The following is a 27,654-nucleotide window of genomic DNA, read 5'->3' as shown; positions in this document are numbered from 1 at the left end:
ATTCCTCAACTCTCAACTGCCTACTCCAGAGTACACACGCCATGCCTCAAAGGATGATTAGTGCATACCATCTCAAGGAGACTTTGGAGCCTGAACTCGAGGAGCGCAGCACCATAGAGGAAACTGCCAACAATCAAACACTAAAGAGCAGGCCTTCAGCACTGCAGACCTTCTCAAAGCCAATGTGGATCAGGGCATCAGTGTAATAGGGGAGGACAACTGAACACGGTCTCACTAATGTTCTTGGCAGAGGTCTGGGATCTAGGGGCTCCTGATGTGTCCTGGGTGTTAGGGTGCAGAGCAAGGTTTGCCAGCACTGCTGGATGATAGAAGGCCAGACAGTCATGATAAGAGTAGGGCACGGGGGGTTGTGGGATTTGAGGGTTCCGGGATGGAAGCCCAAACAGATTGTCAATCTTTCTCCTCCAATTCCTTCCAGATTAATAAAAGTTTGCTGGTGTGGATCCTGCAGAGGCTGCCCATGCAGTGCTGATGGCAGCCGAGGCAGGCAGATGATGGAGAAGGTGGCAGCAAATGCACAGACAGGAGGCGGCACCACATGTGCAGGGGGCCTTCGCGCACCGTGAAGACCCATCCGCCCATTCGGCCGAGGAGGAGCCCAGAGGGGGAGGCCAGTGACACCCAAGGTGTACAAGCGCCAAGGTCTTTTGATGAGATGATGGACACAATGTGCCACAGGAGACTCCATTTCAATAAAGAGACAGTGCGGCACCTGTGTCGTTGCAGACATGCCACCCCATGGTGGAGGGGGACACCCACTCTCAGTGGCCCTAAACGTCATAGCAGCTCTGGACTTTTATGCAACCAGCTCATTCAATGGCTCAAATAGGGACCTGTACAGCATTTCTCAAGCTGCAACCTGCAGCTGCATGCCGGAGGTCACTAGTACCTTGTATGCCCGGGCATCCAATTATACCATCTTTCAGCTGGACCAGGCCCACCTAGGCTAAAGGATTCTCTGTCATCGCGGGGATGCCCCAGGTCCAGAGGTCAATAGATGGCATGCATGTTGCCTTGCACACACCGGGGCATCGGGGAGTGCCCTTTATTAACAGGATGGTATTCCACTCCCTGAATATTCAGATTGTGTGCAATCACTGCATCTGTAACATACATGTGTGCACGCTACCCAGGGAGCATATATGACATCTACATCTTGGGGCACTTGGAGATCCCCTGCGTTTTCGAGGACCACTCCAGGATGATCGGTTGACTCTTGGGGAACAAGAGGTAGTCGCTGAGGTTGTGCCTGATGACGCCATTGCAGAGGCCTGAGACCAATGCTGCCACCCAGGCTGTCATTGAGCAGTGCAGTGGAGTGCTCAAAAGCGGTTCCGATGACTTATGGTTGTAACCATGGAGTGAGTGGTCACATACAGGGTTGTTCCTGCTTAAAGTCACAGAATAGGGCTCTTTTCAAACAGATCTGGGTGGAATTTTGATGAAAAGGCGTAGGTGTATGTTAGAGGAGTAGTTTACCCCTGGAATGGTATGTCTCCTGATCGCCAGACCCGGCAGAAAACAGTGAGAAATATGGCTGGAAAGTTGAAACAGTCTGGTGCTGCAGCAACAGCCTCTTCCAGCATGCAGGCGGGGGAGGGGCAAGCAGTAAGGCCCCAGATACAGGAACTGATGACTTTTATCAAGGAGGAATTCCATGAGCAGAGGAAAGAAATGCATGAGGATCATGCAAAGGCCATTGCAGAAGCTGTGGCAGCCCTGAAGAGTACTTTGGAGCGGATGGAGTGGTGTTTGGAGGTGCAGGGGTCACAGATTCGGGAGATTGAAGGAGTGATCTCGGACCACAGCAATCGTGTGGTGGCTCTGGAGGTGGAGGTGGGGCTCCTAGGAGACCTTTGTAAGACGTTGAGGGCAAAGGTTGAGGAGCAGGAAAATACCTCGAGAAGACAGAACCTGCAAATAGTGGGCCTGCCTGTACGTGGTGTGAGTGCCACGAGGTACATCTCAAGAATGCTGGCAGAGCTGGTGGCAGAAGGGGTGCTAGATAAGGCACCTGAAGTGGACCGAGCGCATTGGTCTCTGAGGCAGAAGCCTAGAGCTAGGGAGCCACAGCGGGCAGTGATCATGAGACTCAATAAATTCTACGGTGGGCCAGGGAGAAGCATAGCTGTGACTGGGAGGGAAATAATGTCCAGATTTATCAGGACATCGGAGCCGAGTTGGCAAAGTGGTGGGCAGGTTTCAACAAGGCCAAGGCGGTGCTGCACCGGCGGCAGATCAGGTTTGGGGTGCTCTACCCGGCGAAATTATGGGTGACATTCAGAGGCCGGGAGTATTATTTCAAGGCCCCAGAAGCGGCCGCAAACTTCAATAAGGAGCATAAACTGGGGGAGAATTGAGGGGACAATGTTTGGGAACCGGGCTGCTTGCACTATGTAATGGTCGGGAGCATGTTTGAAGTGGGTGTAGGGACTGGGGGATTTTCTCCTTTTTTTGTGGGGGGGGGGGGGGGGGGAGTGGTTTCTGTTCGATGTTGAGATTGTAAGGAGTTGTAGGGGCAGTGGCGTGCAGAGGGGGGGGGGGGGCGACGGTGCGCTGGCCCCGGGCATCGATTGGATGGGGGCAGCAGCGTGAAGAGAACGGAGCGCGCACCGCGGTCGGCCAGAGTGCGCCTGCGCACCGTGGGCGGCCGGAGCGCTCCTGCGCACCGCGGTCGGCCGGAGCGCTCCTGCGCACCGCGGTCGGCCGGAGCGCGCCTGTGCACCGCGGTCGGCCGGAGCGCGCCTGCGCACCGCGGTCGGCCGGAGCGCGCCTGCGCACCGCGGTCGCCGCTGGTGAAGAGGCGGCTTTGCACTCGGCGGCTGGAGCGTGAACAAAAAGGGCGCGAATTCTCCCGAATCGACGGCAATCAATGCCACCATGGGTGAGTTTTATTTATTCTTTATCTTTATCTTTTGATCCATTTTTAAACTCTTCTATGCACCCTCTCTATAGTTGTCAACTTACTAAACTGTCGTGCCCAGAATTTGACATTTGGGCCAGGGGCACCCATTTGGGACAGAACCAGTATTTTATGAAGATTCATCATGGCCTCTTAACTTTTGCCCTCTTACCCTTTATACTTAAAGCCCAGGGTCCTATAAATGGGAGATTCTCAGAGACAGGGGCAGCACGGTAGCATGGTGGTTAGCATAAATGCTTCACAGCTCCAGGGTCCCAGGTTCGGTTCCCGGCTGGGTCACTGTCTGTGCGGAGTCTGCACGTCCTCCCCGTGTGTGCGTGGGTTTCCTCCGGGTGCTCCGGTTTCCTCCCACAGTCCAAAGATGTGCGGGTTAGGTGGATTGGCCATGCTAAATTGCCCGTAGTGTCCTAAAAAGTAAGGTTGGGGGGGGGGGGGGGGGTTGTTGGGTTACGGGTATAGGGTGGATACGTGGGTTTGAGTAGGGTGATCATTGCTCGGCACAACATCGAGGGCTGAAGGGCCTGTTCTGTGCTGTACTGGTCTATGTTCTATGTTCTACTTGACTGCAAGCTGCTGGAGCTCGGATCTTGAACAGAGCTTCATATCTGGATTTGGGGACCCTTTATGCACTGGCATAGTGCACAAACAGGCCCCACATGACCAGGGTTTTGTGAAGAAGAAGGGATCTGGAAATGTGTCGACTGTGAAAATTATATTTGTGGAAATTGGGTGAAGTAATGCCGGTGTTTGATGAGACTTGGTGCTAAAGCTTTAGAAAAATGAAGATGGAATTTGATTTGAAGATGTTCAACGTTTTGAAGGATATTGTGGCTGAAATTAATGCGATACGTGCTGAATGGGCTGACTGAGAAATGTGTGAGATATGTCTTTGTATCTGCTATGTGTAATTTATCGGTCATATTATTGCAATTTTCCTGTTAATTCATGTTTAATTTACGTTGATTTTGGTGTGATTGCTAATATAAAAGTGAAGTCTTGTATATTGGTCTTAGTTGGGTTGTTTGTTGGGTCATAACAGTATTTCCATGACGTTGCTGCTCTTATCCTTCTCCATGGGGGTTGCAGAGGAGGGAGGCACAACTTTCGAGACATAACATCTCACCCATTGCTGCAAAGCAAAATGACTGAAGAAGAGAACAATATCCCTAGAATCCCAGCGCTAAGGGGAAATTGACTAACTCTTACAGCGCAATTTAACCTCAGGCAGCCGTCCTATACCTTAGAGATGACCTAGAGGCAGCTTGGGGCCTGTCGTGAAGGTGAGTGAGTGCCTTTAAATTTGCTTACCTTTCACCGGGAGCAGGGTTTGAGGGAATATCAGGTAAGCTCTTCGTTTCTTTTTCTTCTTCTTGTTTTTTTTTAAATCTAGAGGTGATGTCAGGGAAGGCAGTACAATGCTCCTCCTGCAGAATGTTTGAGGTGAGGGACGCCGTCAGTGTCCCTGCTGATTTCATCTGTGGGAAGTGCACCCAACTCCAGCTCCTCAAAAACCGTGTTAGGGACCTGGAGCTTGAGCTGGATGAACTTCGGATCATTCGGGAGGCAGAGGGGGTCGTAGATAGGAGCTTCAGGGAAGTAGTTACACCAAAGACTGGAGATAGATGGGTAACTGTAAGAGGGACTGGGAAGAAGCAGTCTGTGCAGGGACCCTAAGCCATGGGGTACGGACCTCTGGCACGGAGTCTGTCCCTGTTGCTCAGAAGGGAAGGGGGGAAAGGAGTAGAACATTAGTAATTGGGGACTCAATAGTCAGGGGCACAGATAGGAGATTTTGTGGGAGCGAGAGAGACTCACGTTTGGTATGTTGCCTCCCAGGTGCAAGGGTACGTGATGTCTCGGAACGTGTTTTCCGGGTCCTTAAGGGGGAGGGGGAGCAGCCTCAAGTTGTAGTCCACATTGGCACTAACGACATAGGTAGGAAAAGGGACAAGGATGTCAGGCAGGCCTTTAGGGAGCTAGGATGGAAGCTCAGAGCGAGAACAAACAGAGTTGTTATCTCTGGGTTGTTGCCCGTGCCACGTGATAGTGAGATGAGGAATAGGGAGAGAGAGCAATTAAACACGTGGCTACAGGGATGGTGCAGGCGGGAGGGATTCAGATTTCTGGATAACTGGGGCTCTTTCTGGGGAAGGTGGGACCTCAATAGACAGGATGGTCTACATCTGAACCTGAGGGGCACCAATATCCTGGGGGGGAGATTTGTTAGTGCTCTTTGGGGGGGTTTAAACTAATTCAGCAGGGGCATGGGAACCTGGATTGTAGTTTTGGGGTACGGGAGATTGAGAGTATAGAGGTCAGGAGCACAGATTTGACTTCGCAGGAGGGTGCCAGTGTTCAGGTAGGTGGTTTGAAGTGTGTCTACTTCAATGCTAGGAGTATACAAAATAAGGTAGGCGAACTGGCAGCATGGGTTGGTACCTGGGACTTCGATGTTGTGGCCATTTCAGAGACATGGATAGAGCAGGGACAGGAATGGTTGTTGCAGGTTCCGGGGTTTAGGTGTTTTAGTAAGGTCAGAGAAGGGGGCAAAAGAGGGGGAGGTGTGGCGCTGCTTGTCAAGGACAGTATTACAGTGGCGGAAAGGATGCTAGATGGGGACTCTTCTTCCGAGGTAATATGGGCTGAGGTTAGAAACAGGAAAGGAGAGGTTACCCTGTTGGGAGTTTTCTATAGGCCACCTAATAGTTCTAGGGATGTAGAGGAAAGGATGGCGAAGATGATTCTGGAAAAGAGCGAAAGTAACAGGGTAGTTGTTATGGGAGACTTTAACTTTCCAAATATTGACTGGACAAGATATAGTTCGAGTACATTAGAAGGGTCGTTCTTTGTACAATGTGTGCAGGAGGGTTTCCTGACACAATATGCTGACAGGCCAACAAGAGGCGAGGCCACATTGGATTTGGTTTTGGGTAATGAACCAGGCCAGGTGTTAGATCTGGAGGTAGGTGAGCACTTTGGAAACAGTGACCACAATTCGGTGACCTTTACGTTAGTGATAGAAAGGGATAAGTATACCCCGCAGGGCAAGAGTTATAGCTGGGGGAAGGGCAATTATGATGCCATTAGACATGACTTAGGATGTGTAGGTTGGAGAAGTAGGCTGCAAGGGTTGGGCACACTGGATATGTGGAGCTTGTTCAAGGAACAGCTATTGCATGTTCTTGATAAGTACGTACCAGTCAGGCAAGGAGGAAGGGGTCGAGCGAGGGAACGGTGGTTTACCAAATAAGTGGAATCTCTTGTTAAGAGGAAGAAGGAGGCCTATGTGAAGATGAGGCGTGAAGTTTCAGTTGGGGCACTTGATAGTTACAAGGAAGCGAGGAAGGATCTAAAGAGAGAGCTAAGACGAGCAAGGAGGGGACATGAGAAGTCTTTGGCAGGTAGGATCAAGGAAAACCCAAAAGCTTTCTATAGGTATGTCAGGAATAAAAAAATGACTAGGGTAAGAGTAGGGCCAGTCAAGGACAGTGGTGGGAAGTTGTGTGTGGAGACTGAGGAGATAAGCGAGATACTAAATGAATACTTTTCGTCAGTATTCACTCCGGAAAAAGATAATATTGTGGAGGAGAATGCTGAGACCCAGGCTATTAGAATAGATGGCATTGAGGTGCGTAGGGAAGAAGTGTTGGCAATTCTGGACAAGGTGAAAATAGATAAGTCCCCGGGGCCTGATGGGATTTATCCTAAGGTTCTCTGGGAAGCCAGGGAAGAGATTGCTGAGCCTTTGGGTTTGATTTTAGGTCATCATTGGCTACAGGAATAGTGCCAGAGGACTGGAGGATAGCAAATGTGGTCCCTTTGTTCAAGAAGGGGAGTAGAGATAACCCCGGTAACTATAGGCTGGTGAGCCTAACGTCTGTGGTGGGTAAAGTCTTGGAGAGGATTATAAAAGATACAATTTATAATCATCTAGATAGGAATAATATGATTAGGGATAGTCAGCATGGTTTTGTGAAGGGTAGGTCATGCCTCACAAACCTTATCGAGTCCTTTGAGAAGGTGACTGAACAGGTAGACGAGGGTAGAGCAGTTGATGTGGTGTATATGGATTTCAGTAAAGCATTTGATAAGGTTCCCCACGGTCGGCTATTGCAGAAAATACGGAGGCTGGGGATTGAGGGTGATTTAGAGATGTGGATCAGAAATTGGCTAGTTGAAAGAAGACAGAGAGTGGTAGTTGATGGGAAATGTTCAGAATGGAGTTCAGTTACGAGTGGCGTACCACAAGGATCTGTTCTGGGGCCGTTGCTGTTTGTCATTTTTATAAATGACCTAGAGGAGGGCGCAGAAGGATGGGTGAGTAAATTTGCAGACGACACTAAAGTCGGTGGAGTTGTAGACAGTGCGGAAGGATGTTGCAGGTTACAGAGGGACATAGATAAGCTGCAGAGCTGGGCTGAGGGGTGGCAAATGGAGTTTAATGTGGAGAAGTGTGAGGTGATTCACTTTGGAAAGAATAACAGGAATGCGGAATATTTGGCTAATGGTAAAATTCTTGGTAGTGTGGATGAGCAGAGGGATCTCGGTGTCCATGTACATAGATCCCTGAAAGTTGCCACCCAGGTTGATAGGGTTGTGAAGAAGGCCTATGGTGTGTTGACCTTTATTGGTAGAGGGATTGAGTTCCGGAGCCATGAGGTCATGTTGCAGTTGTACAAAACTCTAGTACGGCCGCATTTGGAGTATTGCGCACAGTTCTGGTCGCCTCATTATAGGAAGGACGTGGAAGCTTTGGAACGGGAGCAGAGGAGATTTACCAGGATGTTGCCTGGTATGGAGGGAAAATCTTATGAGGAAAGGCTGATGGACTTGAGGTTGTTTTCGTTAGAGAGAAGAAGGTTAAGAGGTGACTTAATAGAGGCATACAAAATGATCAGAGGGTTAGATAGGGTGGACAGCGAGAGCCTTCTCCCGCGGATGGAGGTGGCTAGCACGAGGGGACATAGCCTTAAATTGAGGGGTAATAGATATAGGACAGAGGTCAGAGGTGGGTTTTTTACGCAAAGAGTGGTGAGGCCGTGGAATGCCCTACCTGCAACAGTAGTGAACTCGCCAACATTGAGGGCATTTAAAAGTTTATTGGATAAGCATATGGATGATAAGGGCATAGTGTAGGTTAGATGGCCTTTAGTTTTTTTCCATGTCGGTGCAACATCGAGAGCCGAAGGGCCTGTACTGCGCTGTATCGTTCTATGTTCTAAAGATAAAGAGGTCAGTGAATAGCTCTAGAACGCGTGCAACTACATTTTCTATAGGTTTTTTTGGTGATATTTAATGAAATATTTACGTGGGGCTTTGGGGCATACAATCAAGATTTGCCCCGGGCAGCACCAGACCTCTGCACGCCACTGTGTAGGGGTGAAAAGTTTATGTGGGGATGGATGTTCCCATTCCCCTCCTGTTTTATGGGCCTGTTTGTGTTTAACATCTGTTTGTTTGCTTTTGGAGAAGGCTGCTTGGAATTCAGGAGAAGTCCTTGCTTGGGTGGGGGAGGGTAAGGCCAGCAGGAGGCCTTCTTCTTAGAGCTGAGGAGTGGTGGGGGGGGGGGGGGGGGAGAGGAAGGGGAGGTCATTAGGATGTACCTTTGGGCAGGGGCAGCCGCGCTCGCAGGTTCTGCTGGTGAACGAAAGTGAGGTGGTGGGGGAGAAGGCCACGAGGGGTGGCCGGGGGGAGGGGGGAAAGGGGAAGTGGGGGGGAAGAAGGGGAAAAGCGGGGTTGTGGGGTTTGCGACACGGCAGGGGGTGAGAGATGACATGGTCAAGGGCTTAGAAAGGGGCCATCTGGGACGGGCTAGGTACGGAGTGCAATTAAAGGGGCAGGAGTTAAGTGGGGAAGATGACGGATGGGAGCAGGGATTGGAGGCGCAAGCCTCCGGTAAGGGTGTGATGTGACCATCAATTTACTCGAGACACGATAGGAAGTAAACTGTGGTTTTAATAGACTTACAACTGAGCCTGCCTGCGACCAGAAGACCTGAGGGCAGACTCACAAGGCTGCAGCACTTATACTTCCGGTAGTGGGAGGGGCCATGAGCTGAGCCATGGGCGGATCCGAGGGTGGATCCCTGTGCAAGCTCCTCATCTCCCCCTCTGGGCACAGCCGCGCAACGGCTCACAGACAGAGCCCACAAGGACACAATGCTATATAGTGTGAATGCAATACTATACAGTGTGAATTACATGATGTACATTCACCACAGGGTGGTAACATGGAACGTCCGGGGACTGAATGTGCCGGTTAAAAGGTTGCGGGTGTTCACGCACCTTAGGAGCTTGAAGGTCCTTTTGCAGGAGACACACCTCCATATGAAGGACCAGGTTAGGTTAAGGAAGGGGTGGGTTGAGCAGGTTTTTCACTCAGGGTTTGATTCAAAATCGAGGGGTGTGGCGATTTTAATGAGCAAAAAAATGGGATTTGTAAGTGCGGAGGAAGTGAGGGATCCAGGTGGGAGATATGTGATTGTGAGTGGGGTATTGGAAGGGGCACCGGTAGTATTGGTAAATGTGTATGCCCCAAATTGGGATGATGTGGGTTTTATGAGGGGGTTGCTGGCAGCAATCCTGGATTTGGCCACGTACCAGTTGATCATGGGAGGAGATTATAACTGTGTCCTGGAGCCGAGGGTGGATAGATCGAGCCCCAGGTCGATGGGTAGGGTACGAATGGCAAGGGAACTGGGGGGGATTTATGGAGAGGATGGGTATGGTGGATCCATGGCGCTTTCAGAACCTAGGGGAAAGGGAGTATTCCTTCTTTACACACATCTGTAAGGTGTATTCGAGGATTGATTACTTTGTAGTGAGTCGGGAGATTTTGGTTGGGGTGGAAGGGGTACAGTATGCGGGGATAGTTATCTCGGACCATGAACCCCACTGGCTGGATAATCGGTTCAGTATGGGACGAGAGCAGAGGCCGAGGTGGAGGTTTGACTCGGGGTTGTTGGCGGATGGAGGTTTTTGTGATAAGGTGCAGTTGGTGATTAGGCATTATGTGGACTTCAATCAGAATGGGGAGGCGTCGGCGGGCATTTTTTGGGAAGCACTGAAGGCAGTGGTCTGCGGAGAAATTACCTTATTTACGGTTCATGCGAATAAGGAAAAGAGGGCGGAACATAACGTCTGGTGAGCGAGATAGTGGAGGTGGACAGGGAATATTCAAGGGTGCCCACCGTTGGGGGATTGGCGAGGAGGAAAATGTTGCAGGGGCAATTTGACAGGCTGACAACGGGGAGGGTGGTAGGGCAAGAGGGGTGGAATACGAGTATTGGGAGAAGGCGAGCCGCACGCTGGCACACCAGCTGCGGAGGCAGGCTGCGTCCAGAAAAATATTGAAGATCCGGACTGGGGCTGGAGATGTGGTGTCAGAGCCAGGGAAGATAAATGAGGCATTTAGAGAGTATTACCAGGGACTTTATGAGGCAGACCCAGGAGGAGAGGATGGGGACATGGGGTGGTTTCTGGAAACGCTGGAATTTCCCCAGGTGGAGGAAGCAATAAGGCAGGTGTTGGAGGAGCCCCTGGGGCTGAGGGAGATGCTGGATAGTATGGGGTATGAAGTCAGGGAGACCCCTGCGTTGGATGGATACCCAGCAGAATTTTATAAAGAATTTGTAGCGGACCTGGCACCACATCTGTTGGGGGGGTTTAATGAAGCACTGGAGAAGGGGGAGTACACTAATCCCCCAAAAAGGGAAGGATTTGGTGGAATGTGGGTTGTATAGACCCATATCACTATTGAACACAGATGTGAAAATATTGGCTAAGTTGTTGGCGGGAGGATGGAGGATTGTATCCCGGGGGTGATTGCAGAAGATCAAACAGGCTTTGTGAAGGGCAGAAAGCTCGCGGGTAATATAAGACAGCTGTTGAATGTGGTGATGAATCCGTCGAGAGCTCTGGTACCGGAGGTGGTGGTATCCATAAACACGGAGAAAGCATTTGATCAGGTGGAGTTGAGGTACTTGTTCGAAGTTTTGGGAAGGTTTGGGTTTGGGCCGAGATTTGTGGCATGGGTGCAGTTGCTGTATATGGTGCCAAGAGTGAGGGTGAGGACGACTAATATGAGCTCACAAAGCTTTGACTTACACAGGGGTACAAGGCAGGGGTGCCCGCTGTCGCCGCTGCTGTTTGCGCTGGCCATGGAGCCATTGGCGATGGCTCTCAAGGGGTCGGCAGAGTGGCAGGGGATAATGAGGGGACAGAGGGAGCATTGGGTGTTGCTCTATGTCGATGACCTCCTGTTGTATGTTTTGGATCCGTTGGAGAGTATGGGAAGGATTATGGGCCTGTTGGGGAGGTTTGGAGGGTTCTTGGGATACAAGCTGAATGTTGGGAAAAGCGAGGTATTGCCGGTGAATGAGTTGGCACAGCAGGATAATTTAGGGGGGGATGCCATTTACAGTAGCGAGGATTAGGTTTAGGTACTTGGGGATTCAGGCAGCAAGGGAATGGACGGGGCTCCATAAGTGGAACTTAACGAAGCTGGTGGAGGAAGCCAGGGAGGATCTGAAGAGGTGGAATACACTGCACTTAACATTGGCGGGGAGGGTCCAAGTGGTGAAAATGAATATTCTGCCAAGGTTCTTGTTTATCTTTCAGGCTCTCCCGACCTTTATACCAAAGGTCTTTTTTCGGAAAGTGGACACAAACATCTCTGACTTTGAATGGGTGGGAAAGGTGCCGAAGGTGGGGTGGACCCTGCTACAGAGGCAGAGGCAGCAGGGAGGGTTCGCGTTGACAAACTTTCTTCATTATTATTGGGCAGCAAATGTGGACAAGGTGCGGCGGTGGTGGGAAGGAGAAGGGGTAGAGTGGGTTAGGATGGAGGAGGAATCTTGTAAGGGGTCTACTTTGAGGACTATGTTGACGGCAGCATTGCCAATGGCCCCGAATAGATATTCAGGGAGCCCAGTGGTGCAGTCCACGGTGAAGATATGGAATCAGTTGAGGAGGCATTTTAGGGTGAAAGAGATGTCGGTGCTAATGCCGCTGTGCGAGAATCATGGGTTTGAGCCTGGGGAGATGGTAGTGTATACAGGAGGTGGAGGGAAGTGGGGCTGGTCAAGGTGAGGGATTTGTATTTGGAGGAAGGGTTCGCCAGTCTGGAGGAGCTAAGGGAGAGGGTAAAGCTGCTGAGGGGGAGTGAGTTCAGGTATCTACAGGTTAGGGACTTTGCACGAAAGGTCTGGAAGGGGTTCCCTAGATTGCCGGGATACACCCTGCTGGAGCGACTACTGCTTCCGGATGTGGGAGGGCAGGGAAGAATTGAAGATATTTATAAGTGGCTGGGGGAGCAGGGAGGCGAGCGGGTGGTGAAGATCAAGGAGAAATAGGAAGCGGAGTTGGGAATGGGGATTAATTGGGGAGTATGGAGTGAGGCACTGCGAAGGGTAAACGGGAACTCCTCTTGTGCAAGGATGAGCCTGATACAGTTCAAGGTGGTGCACAGGGTGCATCTGACTCGGGCGAGAATGAGTGGGTTCTTTCGGGGGGTAGCAGATGAATGTGAGAGGTGTGGGCGAGGGCCAGCGAATCACACGCATATGTTTTGGGGTTGTGATAAATTGGGAAGATTTTGGGCAGGCGTGTTTGGATCTTAGCCAGGATAGTGGAGGAGGGAGTGGACCCGGACCCTTTGGTGGCGATATTTGGGGTTTCAGAGAAGCTGGAGCTCATGGAGAGGAAGAAGGCCGATGTCATGGCCCTCGCCTCTCTGATTGCATGGCGAGAAATTTTGCTGGATCCTCTGCATCGCCACCGGGGGTAGCAGCACGGTTGGGTGACCTGTTCGACTTCCTGTGGTTAGAGAAGATAAATTATGAGTTAAGGGGATCAGCAGGGGAGTTCGAGAAAAGGTGGGGATGTTTGTGACTGTGTTTGAGGAGCTTGTGGTGAATGTGTAACCACTATAATTCACTCTGTACATTACTGTGTCCCTGTGGGCTCCATCTGTGAGCCGTTGCGCGGCTCTGCCCACAGGAGGAGATGAGGAGCATGTACAGGGCTCTGCCCTCGGCTCCACCCCCTTCAGGAAGTATAAGTGTTGCGGTCCTGCGAGTCCGCCTTCAGTTCAGCACAGTCGAAGGCTGGCTCAGTTGTAAGCCGATTAAAGCCACAGTTTACTCCAACTCGTGTCTCTGGTTGAATTGATGGTCGCATCAGAGCTGTCCGTCGCGGGGGGGGGGGGGGGGGGGGGGGGGTTATAAAGGAGCAAAATCTGTACAAACTGTATAGTTGATTGTTGGGAAGAATGTTTCCCGGGGTGTTTATTTGCTTTCACCTACTTTGAAACAAGTTTGAATAAAATGCGTTTTTAAAAAAAGCATTTCCGATGCCTGGACCACTCTGGCACAGCTGTGGAGCAATGACCCCCCCCCCCCCCCCCCACCGATGTCTGACCCCTTCCCCGAGGTCTGACCCCCTCGTCTGATGTCTGACTTCTCCACCTGATTTCCGACTCCCTCCCGTCCTCTGATGTCCAAAACGCCACATCCCATTCACTTATTTTCTCCCTACAACACATCAAAATAGTTTGCCACTAATTTAAAACCTGATTCCAGTCAATTAGATGGTGCTTGAATAGAAAGTGTCATGCACACAAAATCCAGGCTTTATAACAGTATCTTTATGTTCACTTAGATGAACTATGACAAATATATTTGTGTACCTAATAGTTTGAAATCAACAAAAACTCTACTCTAGTTTAAATTGCTATCAGACTTGGGATTGTCTCTATCCTTCTTCAGCGTAATTTTAATCCCGTACAAGGGTGCGCACACACAATCACATGACCTGCATTTTTTCTTTATCAGTTCTGGAATTTTGCATGGTTTGAGCAGGTGCGCTTCCAACACGACAGCACGTGAAATTGTACAATATTTCGCTCGGTGGGCACAAGAGGGAGACGGAAATGTGTCAGTATTAAAATAACAGCAATTTTACATGTCCCATCCACATGTATGGTTGGTGGGTGGCAGACCAATCGGCCAGGCGGACTTCACATTTTCACTACAACCTTGATCCAGGGCAGGATGAAATTTCCAGGGTTAAATACAGCGCGGTATTCTCCCGTCTCATCCGTGGCAGGACCCATTGCAAGCAAGAACAGAAAATCTGGCGTTCCAGCCAACACTATTCAATTTGAGCGCACCGAAAAATGCCAGCTTCCAACGAGTACGGAATATAATAATAATAATAATCGCTTATTGTCACAAGTAGGCTTCAATGAAGTTACTGTGAAAAGCCACCTGTCACCACATTCCGGCACCTGTTCAGGGAGGCCGGTACGGGAATCGAACCTGCGCTGCTGGCCTTATTCTGCATTACAAGCCAGCTGTTTAGCCCACTGTGCTAAACAAACCCCTTTTTGGCCATAATTTCTAAAAAGTTATCTGGGGACTGAGGTTTTCTGAGTTCTTCTGCCAGGTGATTGAATGTGCTGCATGGACATAGTTTATTGCCTTTTTTTCATCACATTTAGTTTGTACAGGTTAGTAGCTCCCTGAGCCAACTCGGCAGCAGCTGTCTGCCTTGAGAGAGCTCATTAGAAGCATCAGCCTGCAACCTCCCTTTTCCTGGAGCCTGCCCTCTTCCTGCTCCCCTCCCCGCAGCACTGAGCCTTTCTCTATTACTTGGCCTGCCAGCATGAAATTACGTTTCAAGGCCAATTGTGGCTGGAAACGCATTATGTGTCCGCTTCTGGGTCTGGCACCTGATGAGCTAAAAATTCAGGTCCGTGTTTCTGTGTGCAGGCGTTCCATTGTGCAGAATCACCAAAACTGTAGCAACGCTGGTAGTATTTTCAGTCCCTTTTAGCCAGGACTAAGCAGTGATTTCCATTCTCCTTTAAGCTTCCTTTGGAGATTTGGATGACCTACAATAGGCACCTCAAAGTACTGGAGAAGTACCAATATGTTTTCAAGACCCTCCAAGTCCAATGGTAAGAAAGTCAGTCCAAAGGAATCATCCTGTCTCAAGTCAGCATGCCCAACATTGAGGCATCAATCATCCAAAACCAGCTGCACCGTGACAGGAATCGTAGTTTCTATGCCTGAGAGCAGATTGCCAAAGACTTCTACTTGGAGCTCAGTTGCGACAGGAGACTCTCAGGAAGACAGCAGGAACACTTTTGGGATGTCCAAAGCCTCCGTGAAGAGGTCATTCTTCCTCATTAACACAGGAGAGACCCTGGATTGTGACTGACCAAAATGGAGATTAATTCAGGAAGACATCAAACACATGAGAGATGTCATTGGGAACATGGACATGTGGGCCGGGATTCTCCGATCCCATGGCCAAGTTCTGACGCTGGCGTCAAAAGCGGCGCGAACGAATCTGGCGTCAAAGGGCCTACAGGCCCAGGCATTCACCCCTTCCTAGGGGGCTAGTATAGCGCTGGAATGGTATCCGCTGCTCCGGCGCTCGAAGGCCGGCACGCCATGGCAGGCACAGGTCCGCATATGCGTGTGGGTTGCCGTTTCCGCGGGGCACAGAGCGGAGGAACATAGGCCCCCCCACAGAATTAGCCCACCCGCTGGTCGGTAGGCCCCGATCGCGGGCCTGGTCACCGTGGAGCCCCCCCCCCCCCCCCCCGGAGTTGGATCCCCCCTGCCCCGCACCAGAAAGGCCCCCGCAGCCAGAACTCTGAGGTCCTGCCGGCTAGGACCATACGTAACCCATGCCAGCGGGACTCGGCCGAACTCAGCGGGCACTCGGCCTGTCGAGGTGCGGAGAATCGCTGGGGGGGGGGGGGGGAGGGGGGGGTGCAGTCTCAACGGCCCCCGACCGGTGCAGTGACGACCCTGCGGGCGCGATTGCCGCCGATTTCTCCGGCCGTCGGTGAATCGGCGGAGTGGCGTGGCACGATTCACGCACCCCCCCCGCGGATTCTCCGACCCGGCGCGGGATCAGAGAATCCCGGCCGTGAAGTCAAGGCACCAGAGGGAGCGCAGAAACCTCCAAACACCTCATCTAACTGACTGGCCAAGGACCATCTCCCCCACGTGAGGCAGAGTGTGCAGATTGCATGCTGGGCTTATCAGTTATCTCAGACCCATTGAACCAGAGTGGAAGCGGGCCGACCTCTATCCCGAAGAACTGCCTCAGAGGAAGTTGGATTTTCAGCCATTAACTTCAGCACTGTGGGTTAAAATATAGAGTTTGATGGAGTGAAACCTTTTCTCTCGATATTGATGATGCTTCATGATGTTCGGAGCCCCGACTGTCAGCTTTCTGGCAAGAAACCGATGGCTGCTTGGCCCATCGGGGCTCAGGGAATAGCCGAGATGGCCGCTGCCAATGGTCCCCGACCGGCGCAACATGATCCCCGCCCCGCCTGAGAACTGGCGCCGGAGAATATGGCAGCCGGCGTCGGAGCGGCGAGGCGGGATTCACGCCGCCCCCCTCGGGGATTCTCCGACCCGGCGGGGGGTCGGAGAATCACGCTCAAAGGCTCCCCCATATTTGCATGTGATGATGATATTGCCTTGGCCACCACTAAGGGAACTCTGATCAGGAATAGGAACAAGTGAAGGCCATTCAGCCTGTTGAGGTTGTTCCACTATTCAATGTAATCATGACCGATCAGACACTTCATTGTCTTTCACACTCACCATCCCGATAACCCTTCACGTTATTGTTAAACAGAAATCTATCAATCTCGGCTATAAAAATACTCACTGACTGAGCTTCCACAGCCCTCTGGGGTAGAGGATTCCAAAGATTCACAGTCCTCTTTGGAAATAAATTTCTTCTCATCTCCTGCCTAAGTATTATTTTGAAATTGTGGCCCCTGGTTCTGGACTCCTCAACCAAGGGAAACATCTTACCTGCATCTATCCTCTCTATCCCTTCAAGTGTTTTGTAGGTTTCAATGAGATCACCTCTCATTCTTCGAAACTAGAGAATACAGGCCCAGTTTGCCCAATCTCTCTTCGTAAAAGTTACACATGACTTTGGCCATGAGAAAGGTTTGCATTTATATTGCAGTTTTCATAACCACTGGACATCGCAAAGTACTTTTGAAGTTTAGTCACTGTCATAATGTAGGAACAGCGATAGCTAATTTGCACAGAAGCTCCCATAATCAGCAACTTGATAAAATAATAATAAAATATTCTTTATTATTGTCACAAGTAGGCATACATTAACACTGCAGTGATGTTACTGTGAAAATCCCCTAGTCGCCACACTCTGGCACCTGTTCGGGTACACAGAGGGAGAATTCAGAATGTCCAATTCACCTAACAAGAACGTCTTTTTGGACATGTGGGAGGAAACCGGACTCCGGCACCTGTAGGAAACCCACACAGATATGGGGAAAGCATACAGTCTCCGCACAGACAGTGACCCAAGCAGGAATTGAACCTGAAACCCTTCTGCTACAAAGCAACAGTGCTAACCACTGTGCTACCGTGCCGCCAAAAATTACCAGACAATCCCCCCCCCCCCCCTCCCCCCCACCCCCCCCCCCCCCCCCCCTGACCAGCCATCCACCAACATGTCTGGAATCCAAAAGACTATTCTGAACAATTGTCAAAGCGCTTCAGGAATCTCCCTTTATCATTGATGAGGGAGGGGTAATGCTTGGAAAAACGGAAATATCAAATGGAATCCTGATAGAGCAGCCCACAGTACAATCTGAAGGATTAAAATATTCCTTGCGAGCAGTGGACAGCCATCAGAACTGCTCATGGTGAATGCTGCCATCTTACAGGCAGATAGAAGATTCAAGCACCCCACTCGTGTGACTGCTGAGCTCCTAATGAGACCCAGGAATACGTCATTGAATGTGCACCGCAGAGCAAATTCACAGGCAGTCTACTAGAAATTACCATTGTTTCTGGTGCCTGCTGCAAACTCTGTTCCCAAACTGCTGACTCCATCCCTCTCCTTGGTAACAGCCTGAGATTAAATTGATCTGTTCAAAACCTAGATGACAAGTTTGATCCCAAAGTGAGCTTTTAACCTCGTACGTGCACCGTCACTAGGAATGCCTATTTCCACCATTACAACATTGCTCGACTTTGCCCCGGTCTTAGTTAATCCAGTGCTGAAACCCTCATCTATACCTTAGTTCCTCCAGACTTGACTATTCCAACACACTACTGGCTGGTCCCCCACATTCTAACCTCCTCAAACTAGGGATCATCCAAAACTAAGTTGCCTGCATCTTAACTTGCAGGAAGTCCCGTTCTCCTATCACCCCAACAATGTTACTAACATAACTACTTTGACTCCTGGTCAAGCAATATCTGGATTTTAAAATTCTTATCATTGTTTTTAAATCCCTCCTTGGTCTCACCTCTACCTGTCTGTGAAATCTCCTCCAGCCCTATGAGTCCCTGAGATATTTGCTCCACTAATTCTGGCCTTATGCACATTGCCATTTAAAATTTCTCCACCATTGGTGGTCATGCCTTCATCTGCCTGGACTCTAAGTTCAGAAAATATCCCCCTACACCTCTCTATCTCGCTACTTCGCTTTACTCCTTTGAGGCATTTGTTCTCTTTATTTGTTCAGGGGATGCGAGTGTCGCTGACTAAGCCAGCATTTATTGCTGAGGGCATTTAGAGTCAACCACATTGCTGTTGGCTTGGAGTCACATGTAGGCCAGACAAGGTAAGGACGGCAGATGTCCTTCTCTGAATGGCATTAGTGAACCAGGTGGGTTTTTATGACAATCGGCAACGGTTTCAGGCCATCATTAGACTTTTAATTCCAGATGTTTATTGAATTTGAATTCCACCATCTGCCATGGTGGGATTTGAATTCTGGTTCCCAGAGCACCCTGGTTCCCTAGATTACTAGTCCAACACACCACCACGCCACTGCCTCCAAGATAGAACTCATTAAAATGTATCTCTGACCAAGCTTTTGGCCATCTGACCTAATACCTCCTTACTCAGTGTTATACTTTGTTTTATAATGCTCGTGAAAAGCACCATGGGATGTTTCATTCTGTTGAAAGTGCTATATAACTCTAAATTGTTTTTATGTCACCGGAAACCTTGCCCTGGATATCTACTTGGATACCAATCTTTGATCTGTTTTACACACACGCAACTAAAGACGACTTGATCCTATGATGAACAAAGAAAGAAAGACTTTGCACTTTCCCCAACCACAGATATCCCAAAACACTTGACAGCCAATAAATATTTTTGAAGTGTAGCGATTGTTGTAATGGAGGGAGCAGTTTATACGCAGCCAGCTCCCACAAGCTGCAATGTAATAATGAAAATATCACCTGGTTTTGTGGTGTTGATGGAGGGATGGATTTTGGTCTGAACATGAGGTAGAAATCTTCTACTCCTCTTTGAATAGAGTCGAGTTTTACAGCAGAGAAATAGGTCTTTCAGCCCATTGCGTCTAGTACGCTGGAACCTTATTGCATCTACCTGAGGGACAGACGAGCCTCGCTTTCTTATCTCCTCTGAAAGACAGCACTTCCAACAGTGTGGCATATCCTCTGTGCTATACTAGAATGTCAGCTTTGATTTTTGTGCTCAAGACCGGGAAAGAGAATTGACAAACTCAGAATCTTGTGATTCAAAGATAAGCGGATCACCCATTGAGCCACAACGAACCAACTTGTATTCACCAAAGAGAAGGAATTGATGGATGTTGAGTTTGAAGAAGGGTGTGTAGATAGCCTGGGTCACATTGAGATCTAAAAAGACGAGGTGCTGGGCGTCTTGAAAAATATTAAGGTGGATAAGTCCCCAGGGCCTGATGGGATCTACCCCAGAATACTGAAGGAGGCAACTGGAGAATAGCCAATGTTGTTCCTTTGTTTAAGAAGGGTGGCAAGGAAAATCCAGGGAACTACAAGCCGGTGAGCCTTACGTCAGTGATAGAGAAATTACTGGAGAGAATTCTTCGAGACAGGATTACTCCTATTTGGAAGCAAGTGAACGTATTAGCAAGAGGCAGCACGGTTTTGTCAAGGGGAGGTCGTGTCTCACTAACTTGATAGAGTTTTTCGAGGAGGTCACAAAGATGATTGATGTAGGTAGGGCAATGGATGTTGTCTACATGGACTTCAGTAAGGCCTTTGACAAGGTCCCTCATGGCAGACTGGTACGAAAGGTGAAGTCACACGGGATCAGAGGTGAGCTGGCAAGATTAATACAAAACTGGCTAGGTCATAGAAGGCAGAGAGTAGCAATGGGAGGGTGCTTTTCTGATTGGAGGGCTGTGACTAGTGGTTTTCAGCAGGGTTCGGTGCGAGGACCTTTGCTGTTCGTAGTATATATAAATGATTTGGAGGAAAATGTAACTGGTCTGATTAGTAGGTTTGCGGACGACACAAAGGTTGGTGGAATTGCAGATAGCGATGAGGACTGTCAGAGGATACCGCAGGATTTCGATAGTTTGGAGACTTGGGCGGAGAGATGGCAGGTGGAATTTAATCTGGACAAATGTGAGGTAATGCAATTTGGAAGGTCTAATACAGGTAGGGATATGCAGTGAATGGTAGAACCCTCAAAAGTATTGACAGTCAGAGAGATCTAGGTTGACAGGTCCACAGGTCACTGAAAGGGACAACACAGGTGGAGAAGGTAGTCAAGAAGGCATACGGCATGCATGTCTTCATTGGCCGGGGCATTGAGTATAAAAATTGGCAAGTCATGTTGCAGCTGTATAGAACTTTAGTTAGGCCACACTTGGAGTATCGTGTTCAACTCTGGTTGCCACACTACCAGAAAGATGTGGAGGCTTTAGAGAGGGTGCAGAAGATATTTACCAGGATGTTGCCTGGACTGGAGGACATTAGTTATGAGGAGAGGTTGAATAAACTTGGTTTGTTCTCACTGAAACAAAGGAGGTTGAGGGGCGACCTGATAGAGGACTACAAAATTATGAGGGGCATAGACAGTGTGGATAGTCAGAGACTTTTTCCTCGGGTAAAGGGGTCAATTACTAGAGGGCATAGGTTTAAGGTGCGAGGGGCAAAGTTTAAAGGAGATGTACGAGGCAGTTTTTTTACACAGAGGGTAGTGGGTGCCTGGAACTCGCTGCCGGAGGTAGTGGTGGAAGCAGGGACGATAATGATGTTTAAGGGGCATCTTGACAAATACATGAATAGGATGGGAATAGAGGGATACAGGCCCCGGAAGTGTAGAAGATTTTAGTTTAGACAGACAGCATGGTCGGCGCAGGCTTGGAGGGCCGAAGGGCCTATTCCTGTGCTGTACCTTTCTTTGTTCTTTGTTCTTTGTGAACTGTAGAGTTTTACTGCTGACGTGTTATTAAACATAAATTCACCAGTTTATTTCACATCGCCAGTAGGGAGAATAATTAACTGTTAAATCAATAAAGGATGGCTTCCTTAAAGTTACTTGGCTCATTTTCAATGCTTCCTGAGCTATTTGTTCGAAGATTGTGTGGATTCTAGCTTCAGAAATTCAAATTCCCACATATTCTTCTCTCGCTCTGAAATTTCTTCTTCTTTTTAGGTATGAAGCAAAGCTGTATTTAGAATGGACTGAGACTGTTTCTGAAAAGTCTCAGTATAATCTCACCCAACCTCTCCTCAAACGGGACCCAGAAACAAAACTCATCTCGGTGAACTTTGATCCTCAGGTAATTTATGTAGAGAATGTCACTTGTTGCAGTTGGGGTGACACAGTGGTTAGCACTACTGCCTCACAGTGCCAGGGACAGAAGTTCTATTCCGGCCTGGGGCGACTGTCTGTGTGGAGTCTGCACATTCTCCCAGTGTCTGCGGCGGTTTCCTTCGGGTGCTCCGGTTTCCTCCCACAGTCCAAAGATGTGCAGGTGAGATGGATCGGCCTTGATCAATATGCAGGATTACAAGGATAGGGTGGGGGGCTGAGCCTAGGTAGGGTGCTCTTTCGGAGGGTTGGTGCAGACCTGATGGGCCGAATGGCCTCACTGCACTGTGGGGATTCAATGGTTGCCATTGTGGAAGGTCGACTATCTGCCAATTGTTTTCCTCTGTTCTGATCCTCTTTCTTTACTGATGGTGTGCAAGAATATTTGACCAATGAGGCACGTGCAGCAATCATGCTGAGGTATAAGAAATGCTGACCAGATGCAACAAGATGGAGCCATGGATTAATACTCTGCTTTCTTTTTTATTTATTCTTTCACGGGTTGAAGGCATCGCTGGCTAGGCCAGCGTTTAGTGCCCATCCCAATGGCCCTTGAGAAGGTAGTGGTGATCCACCTTAGGCACAATCTGAAGGCCATTCTTCCCTTCAAGCCTCCTCAGCCATTCAATAAGACCGTAGCCAATCTGTTCGTGTCTCAACTCTACTTTGTCATCTACCGCCCTCTATAACTCCTGACTCCCTTGTCTGTCAAAAATCTAAGAATCGTGGCCTTGAATAAATTCAATGATCCAGCCTCCACTGCTTCCTTGGGAAGAGAATTCCACATACAAAAGAAAAATATTCTCCTCATCACCATCATAAACGGTAGACTTCTTCTTCTTGAACTGTGTCCCCTGGTTCTAGTAAAGCGTACTACTTCTCCATGCGTGAATACAGTAAAAGACAGGAGAGCACATTTAGTTCAGCTTAATCACTCAACTGGGTGTCTCCGTTTATGCAAGTGAAAATGGTGGGCAGATAAGCTAGAGTTTTGGAGGGAAGAGGTTAAAGCCATGATACCATGGTAAAACAGTGCACACCTTCCCCTGTAGCGATTGCTCATACAGCCAAATGAAAAAGGATAAGGTTTTCGCACCCCGTTTGGACGGACACCAAATCACAGCTTCCCTAACTCCAAATTTACTAGAGGCACCAATGACAATTTTCTAAGATAGCAGACCTGCCTTTACCTTTGCAGGAGGCAGAATGATTTTTCAACCGCAAAATAAAGAAAAGAAATACATTGGGCTGGATTCTGCGGTCGCCGATGCCGAAATTGCGTTCGGCGATCGGCCGGAGAATCACAGTTACCAACCAAATCGGGGGTGGTGCCACTTTCGCGATACTCCGCCCCCTCCAAAGCAGCGTACTCGGAGAGTATGCCGTGCGACAAATCGACGGCCTCAGGACATTGCCAGAGGCCTGCCCCCCCGATGCTCCACCCCGATCGGCCTGGTTCCCAACGGCATCGGTCTCGTGTTGTCTCATCCTTCGAGAACTCGCCATAGGAGATATTTTACATAAAACCAAAAAACACAACATGTCCCCACAATCTGGTACAATACAGAGGGATCATATACATACAGAGAAGACTAGCAAATATTTGTACAATTGGTTTAGGTCATCAAACATAGTAATCGTTGTAGTTGGCATCTCCCTTCATTTAGAAAACGAAAGGATAAAAGTACACCAAAAAGAGTAGGGGATCTCAGGATAACAGGATAAAGCAATTTACATGGCCCTATTTAGCACTCCCTCCTCCATTAAGCAAAAAGACAAAGCTATACAATATACGAGATCACTTATGGGGTTAAAAAATATCTGAAACCTAACTCAGCGTCACAAGCAATGGAAGGCAGCCCCAGGACGCCGCCATTGGTACAAGGCGTGGCTTGGCAGTGTAAACTCTCATAAACAGCAGCCAGCAAAGCAAGGATACTTAAACCATACCCGTTACACAACAGACCTCACTCCTCTCCAGCCAAATCAGCGGCATCATTGCCTTCAAAACTGGAAAACTTAAACCATTGTGCACCAAGCAAACGCCGCCAACAGGAGAAGAATCATCGAGACACCCATCTTGGGAAAACTTATGACTATCCACCCCCTGAGAAGATGAAGGAAACCGTCTAAAATTATACAAAATAATCAGAGCACGTAGCCGTACTTCTGCTCAGATAAAGAAAGGAAACCCCATAAAGGGAGGAACACCAGGATTAGCCAATAGACGTCATACAAGGTCTGGCAACGTATATTTTTGAAAAAATGATACCAAGGGTGGAACAGCAGAACCACATAAGACTCAGCACTCCCAGGGGATTCCAAGCCTCAAGAAGGAGGACAGTCTGGAAGTCCCTATATAAGATCACTTGGAGGAAGGGGGCCCTACCATCCAACCTAACTTCTGCCGGAGAAAGACTTTAACAGCGCTGAACTGAAGCACTGAAACTCATACTCAGGCCCCTCACCCAATAGGAACGAGCTCCCAAGTGGAACCAAATCTCAAGAAGCAAAGCAGTCTAGGAGCCCCCCCGCCATGCCACCCCGCCCCTCCTCCCCGCAAAAGGGGACAACCTTGGCAGGGTGGCCTTACTCTACCACCCAACATAACCTCCACCTGACCCTGATGAACGCAGTTACCATTGCCCCAACCTACTCAATCAAGTGACCACTGTCACTACCCACGCAGCCAAGTAAATATGGATTGGGCAGCACTGTAGCACAGTAGGTAGTACTATTGCTTCACAGATCCATGGTCCCAGGTTCAATTCCCAGCTTGGGTCACTGTCTGTGTGGAGTCCGCACGTTCTCCCCGTGTCTGAATGGGTTTCCTCCGGGTGCTCCGGTTTCCTCCCACAAGACCTGAAAGACGTGCTGTCAGGTAATTTGGACATTCTGAATTCTCCCTCAGTGTACCCGAACAGGCACCGAAATGCCGCGACTAGGGGCTTTTCACAGTAACTTCATTGCAGTGTTAATGTAAGCCTACTTGTGACAATAAAGATTATTATTATTAATAAAGACGAACCCAAGTAGGGCTAGATGACCAAGGATTAACTGACACCAAAGAGAAAATTCTGGAAAATCTCAGCAGGTCTGGCTGCATCTGCAGGGAGAGAAAAGAGCTAAAGTTTCAAGTCCAGATGCTCCTTTGTCAAAGCTCATCTGGACTAAAAATGTGAGCACTTTTCTCTCTCTACAGATACTGTCAGACCTGCTGAGATTTTCCAGCATCTTTTCTTTGGGTTCAGATTCCAGCATCCGCAGTAATTTTCTTTTATCAAGGATTAACTGACCGTTCCTGACCATGCACCAGTGCATGTTTCCCCCTACTACAACAACACCAGAGGTGCCAACCACAGAAAAAAAAGGAACCCTGTCTTCTGCAGGATATATGATTCATCTGGACTTTCATAGGAGACGAGCAAGGATTCCATAATTCCAAAATAACAAAAGTATAGGAGGAATTTACAACACTAATAGTTCTAACGGAAGTTTTCCTCACCCACAATGGGGATTTACATGGTCATATCAACCACCTCCATATGAAACTATCTACTGGACACCCTGCTGTCGTACCACTCATCGTCGCTACAAATAAAGTGAAGGATATCCAAACAAAAGTACTCCCTCATTGTAAAAGCAAGGATTACAGTACATACAAAACTAGGTAAATGCTGCACAATCCTCAGGTCACACAACTAGCTCAGCATGATTATTGCAATATAACAGGATAACAGATGACAAACACATCTGTGCTTATATATTACACACCTTGTCAGGCTAAAAGGAATAACATGACATCAGGATTATAATTACAAGGGAATGTTAAGGGCCAGGGTTTAGAGAACCCCAAAGTGTATCATGGAGTTCACCTGACCCACAACTTTTAATAGATTGTGGTATGGGGAGCACACGGCCCACTCTACAGATGTGGTACTGCAGAAATGGAAAAGTAATTTTTAGAGCAAAACAATGTTTATTCTATGAACTTAAGTTAACCTTTTTAAAACATACACTGAACATCTTAGCAACCATTAATTCAAATACAACCTCAAAGAATACAACAACTAAGTCATCCTTAATAACTTCCCAAACAACATCCAGAAGACAAAAGAAACACCTTTTAACAGAAGCACATCAGGTTTACATTCACGACTGAAAACATTTATAATTCTGAATTCACCAACTGATCAAGAGGTAGTCTTTTGATGGCAGAGAGATCAACAGTACACCTGCTTTGTCTGGCTTCAGCTCCAACTCTGAAAACAAAACCAAAAAAACACAGGCACACTCAAGCTTTTCTCAAAGTGAAACTAAAAAGCAGAGCCAGAGCTCAGCTCCACCCACGCTCTGACATCACTGCAGTAACATGAGCAGCCAAACATTTCTTAAAGCGACATTCTCATGACAGGAACAATTCGGGATTAGTGATGAACCACAGGATACCCCAACCATTTACAGAGCTTGAAAAGGCCAAAGCCCGTGACAGGATTGTCTAGCAATATCCAGGATCCATCCAGAGTTTCACTGAAGCTGCTGCACCTCTGCCATGTCGTTATCCTGAAGCTCTGGAAACATGCCTCCAACCCATCTTGATGAACATCAAGAACAAGACAACGTAAGACCAGTGGTCGGAACCCTTGACTGATCCCAGACCTCGAAGACTGTCTCGCAATTCATCAGTGTGAGCACCAACAACCTGTGCCAGGGAATTGAAACCGTTGTTCACAACTTCACTCACAATGGCAGCCACCATCTTGACTCTAACGGCATCGGCGAAGCGTAGGCCCAACCCCCATGCAACTGCAACTGCGAGCTGAGCCCCACCCCAGCCATCTCCAATCAAACAAGAATTTTCTTGACTTAACTCTGGTCCCCATCGCCAAAATTCAGCGAGGATCTTCCAGGAACATAGCGCAGATCATACACGTCAGCATAAAATAAGTATGCATTGTGCATCAGGTTAAATAAACTAGATTAAAAGGTGAGCAGCACCAGGACTCACAGAAATGGAGCCACTACCACGCTTTCATCACATGACCCCCTACCTTGTATGTTTTAATAAGATCACGGGTGGTATTGTCCGGCCTCCCAGCTGCGTCTTTCTTGGTATCAGGAGGCGGCATGCCAGTCCCATTGGTAGGATTCTCTTTTCCTGCTGCTGTCAATCGGAATTCCCATTGAAGCCACCCTGCACCGCCAGGAAACCCGTGGGCAGTTGTGTGCTGCCACCAGGAGCAGAGAATCCCGTCGCCAGCGAACGGCTGGAGAATTCCGGTCCACGTTTCATTCTGCTAAACTCCAATGGGTATAAGCCCAAACTGAATTGCCTTTTCATTCTGGAAGCTGAGCCTGAATCTAAACCAGATTAACAGCCAAAAGTCTCTTCTATCTCTCTTGCAAATCTTGCATGAAACGTATTTGGACAATTTCAATAATATAAGCAAAATACTGAGGATGCTGGAATTCGGAACAGAAAACGCTTGAAAAGTTCAACAGGCCCTGCAGCATCCCGAGGGAGAGAAATCAGAGTTGGACTATTTCATTCATATCCAAATGAGTGTGGACCCACTCAGCACACTGCCTACTAATTGGCACTAGTCATAAATCTTTTAAAATGCCGATATGAGGATGGGTATGTTATACCAGGGCCGGGATTCTCCTTTGTGACTCCGCCCCGCTACTGCTGCTAGTGAGGATGGAGAATCTGGCGCCTCAGCCAAATCTCCCATTGATTGCAGCGAGACCGGAGAATTCCACTGCCGTGAACTGATTGAGAACACAGAATCTGTGGGAGTCATGCAATTTTTGGGGGGCAAGGAGGGAAGAGAGGGAGCTGTACTCTCAACTTGACATGAGTTGTACCAAACCGGGACTCCTTACTGTTATCAGCTGTTTAAGGTGGAAAATATTTTGGTATTCATACATAGATATACATAGAACACACAGTGCAGAAGGAGGCCATTCGCCCATCAAGTCTGCACTGACTCATTTAAGCCCTCACTTCCACCCTATCCCCATAACCCAATAACCCCTCCTTGTCTTTTTGGACACGAAAGGCAATTTAGC

At 48.7% G+C, this 27,654-nt stretch overlaps 1 protein-coding gene across 1 annotated transcript in view; it reads left to right on the top strand.

The window, feature by feature from the left end:
- LOC119953293 (dynein heavy chain 9, axonemal-like) overlaps nucleotides 1–27,654 on the top strand; it is a 686,444-nt gene that overhangs the window by 76,802 nt on the left and 581,988 nt on the right. The window contains exon 12 of the mRNA XM_038777408.1: nucleotides 21,424–21,550. Within this exon, the coding sequence (XP_038633336.1) occupies nucleotides 21,424–21,550 (127 nt within the window). The remainder of the gene's footprint in view (nucleotides 1–21,423; nucleotides 21,551–27,654) is intronic.

This window comes from Scyliorhinus canicula, chromosome 18 (genome assembly GCF_902713615.1).
Source record: "Scyliorhinus canicula chromosome 18, sScyCan1.1, whole genome shotgun sequence".
In the NCBI taxonomy this organism is placed as follows: domain Eukaryota; kingdom Metazoa; phylum Chordata; class Chondrichthyes; order Carcharhiniformes; family Scyliorhinidae; genus Scyliorhinus; species Scyliorhinus canicula.
This window is presented reverse-complemented; position numbering and strand designations above follow the sequence as displayed.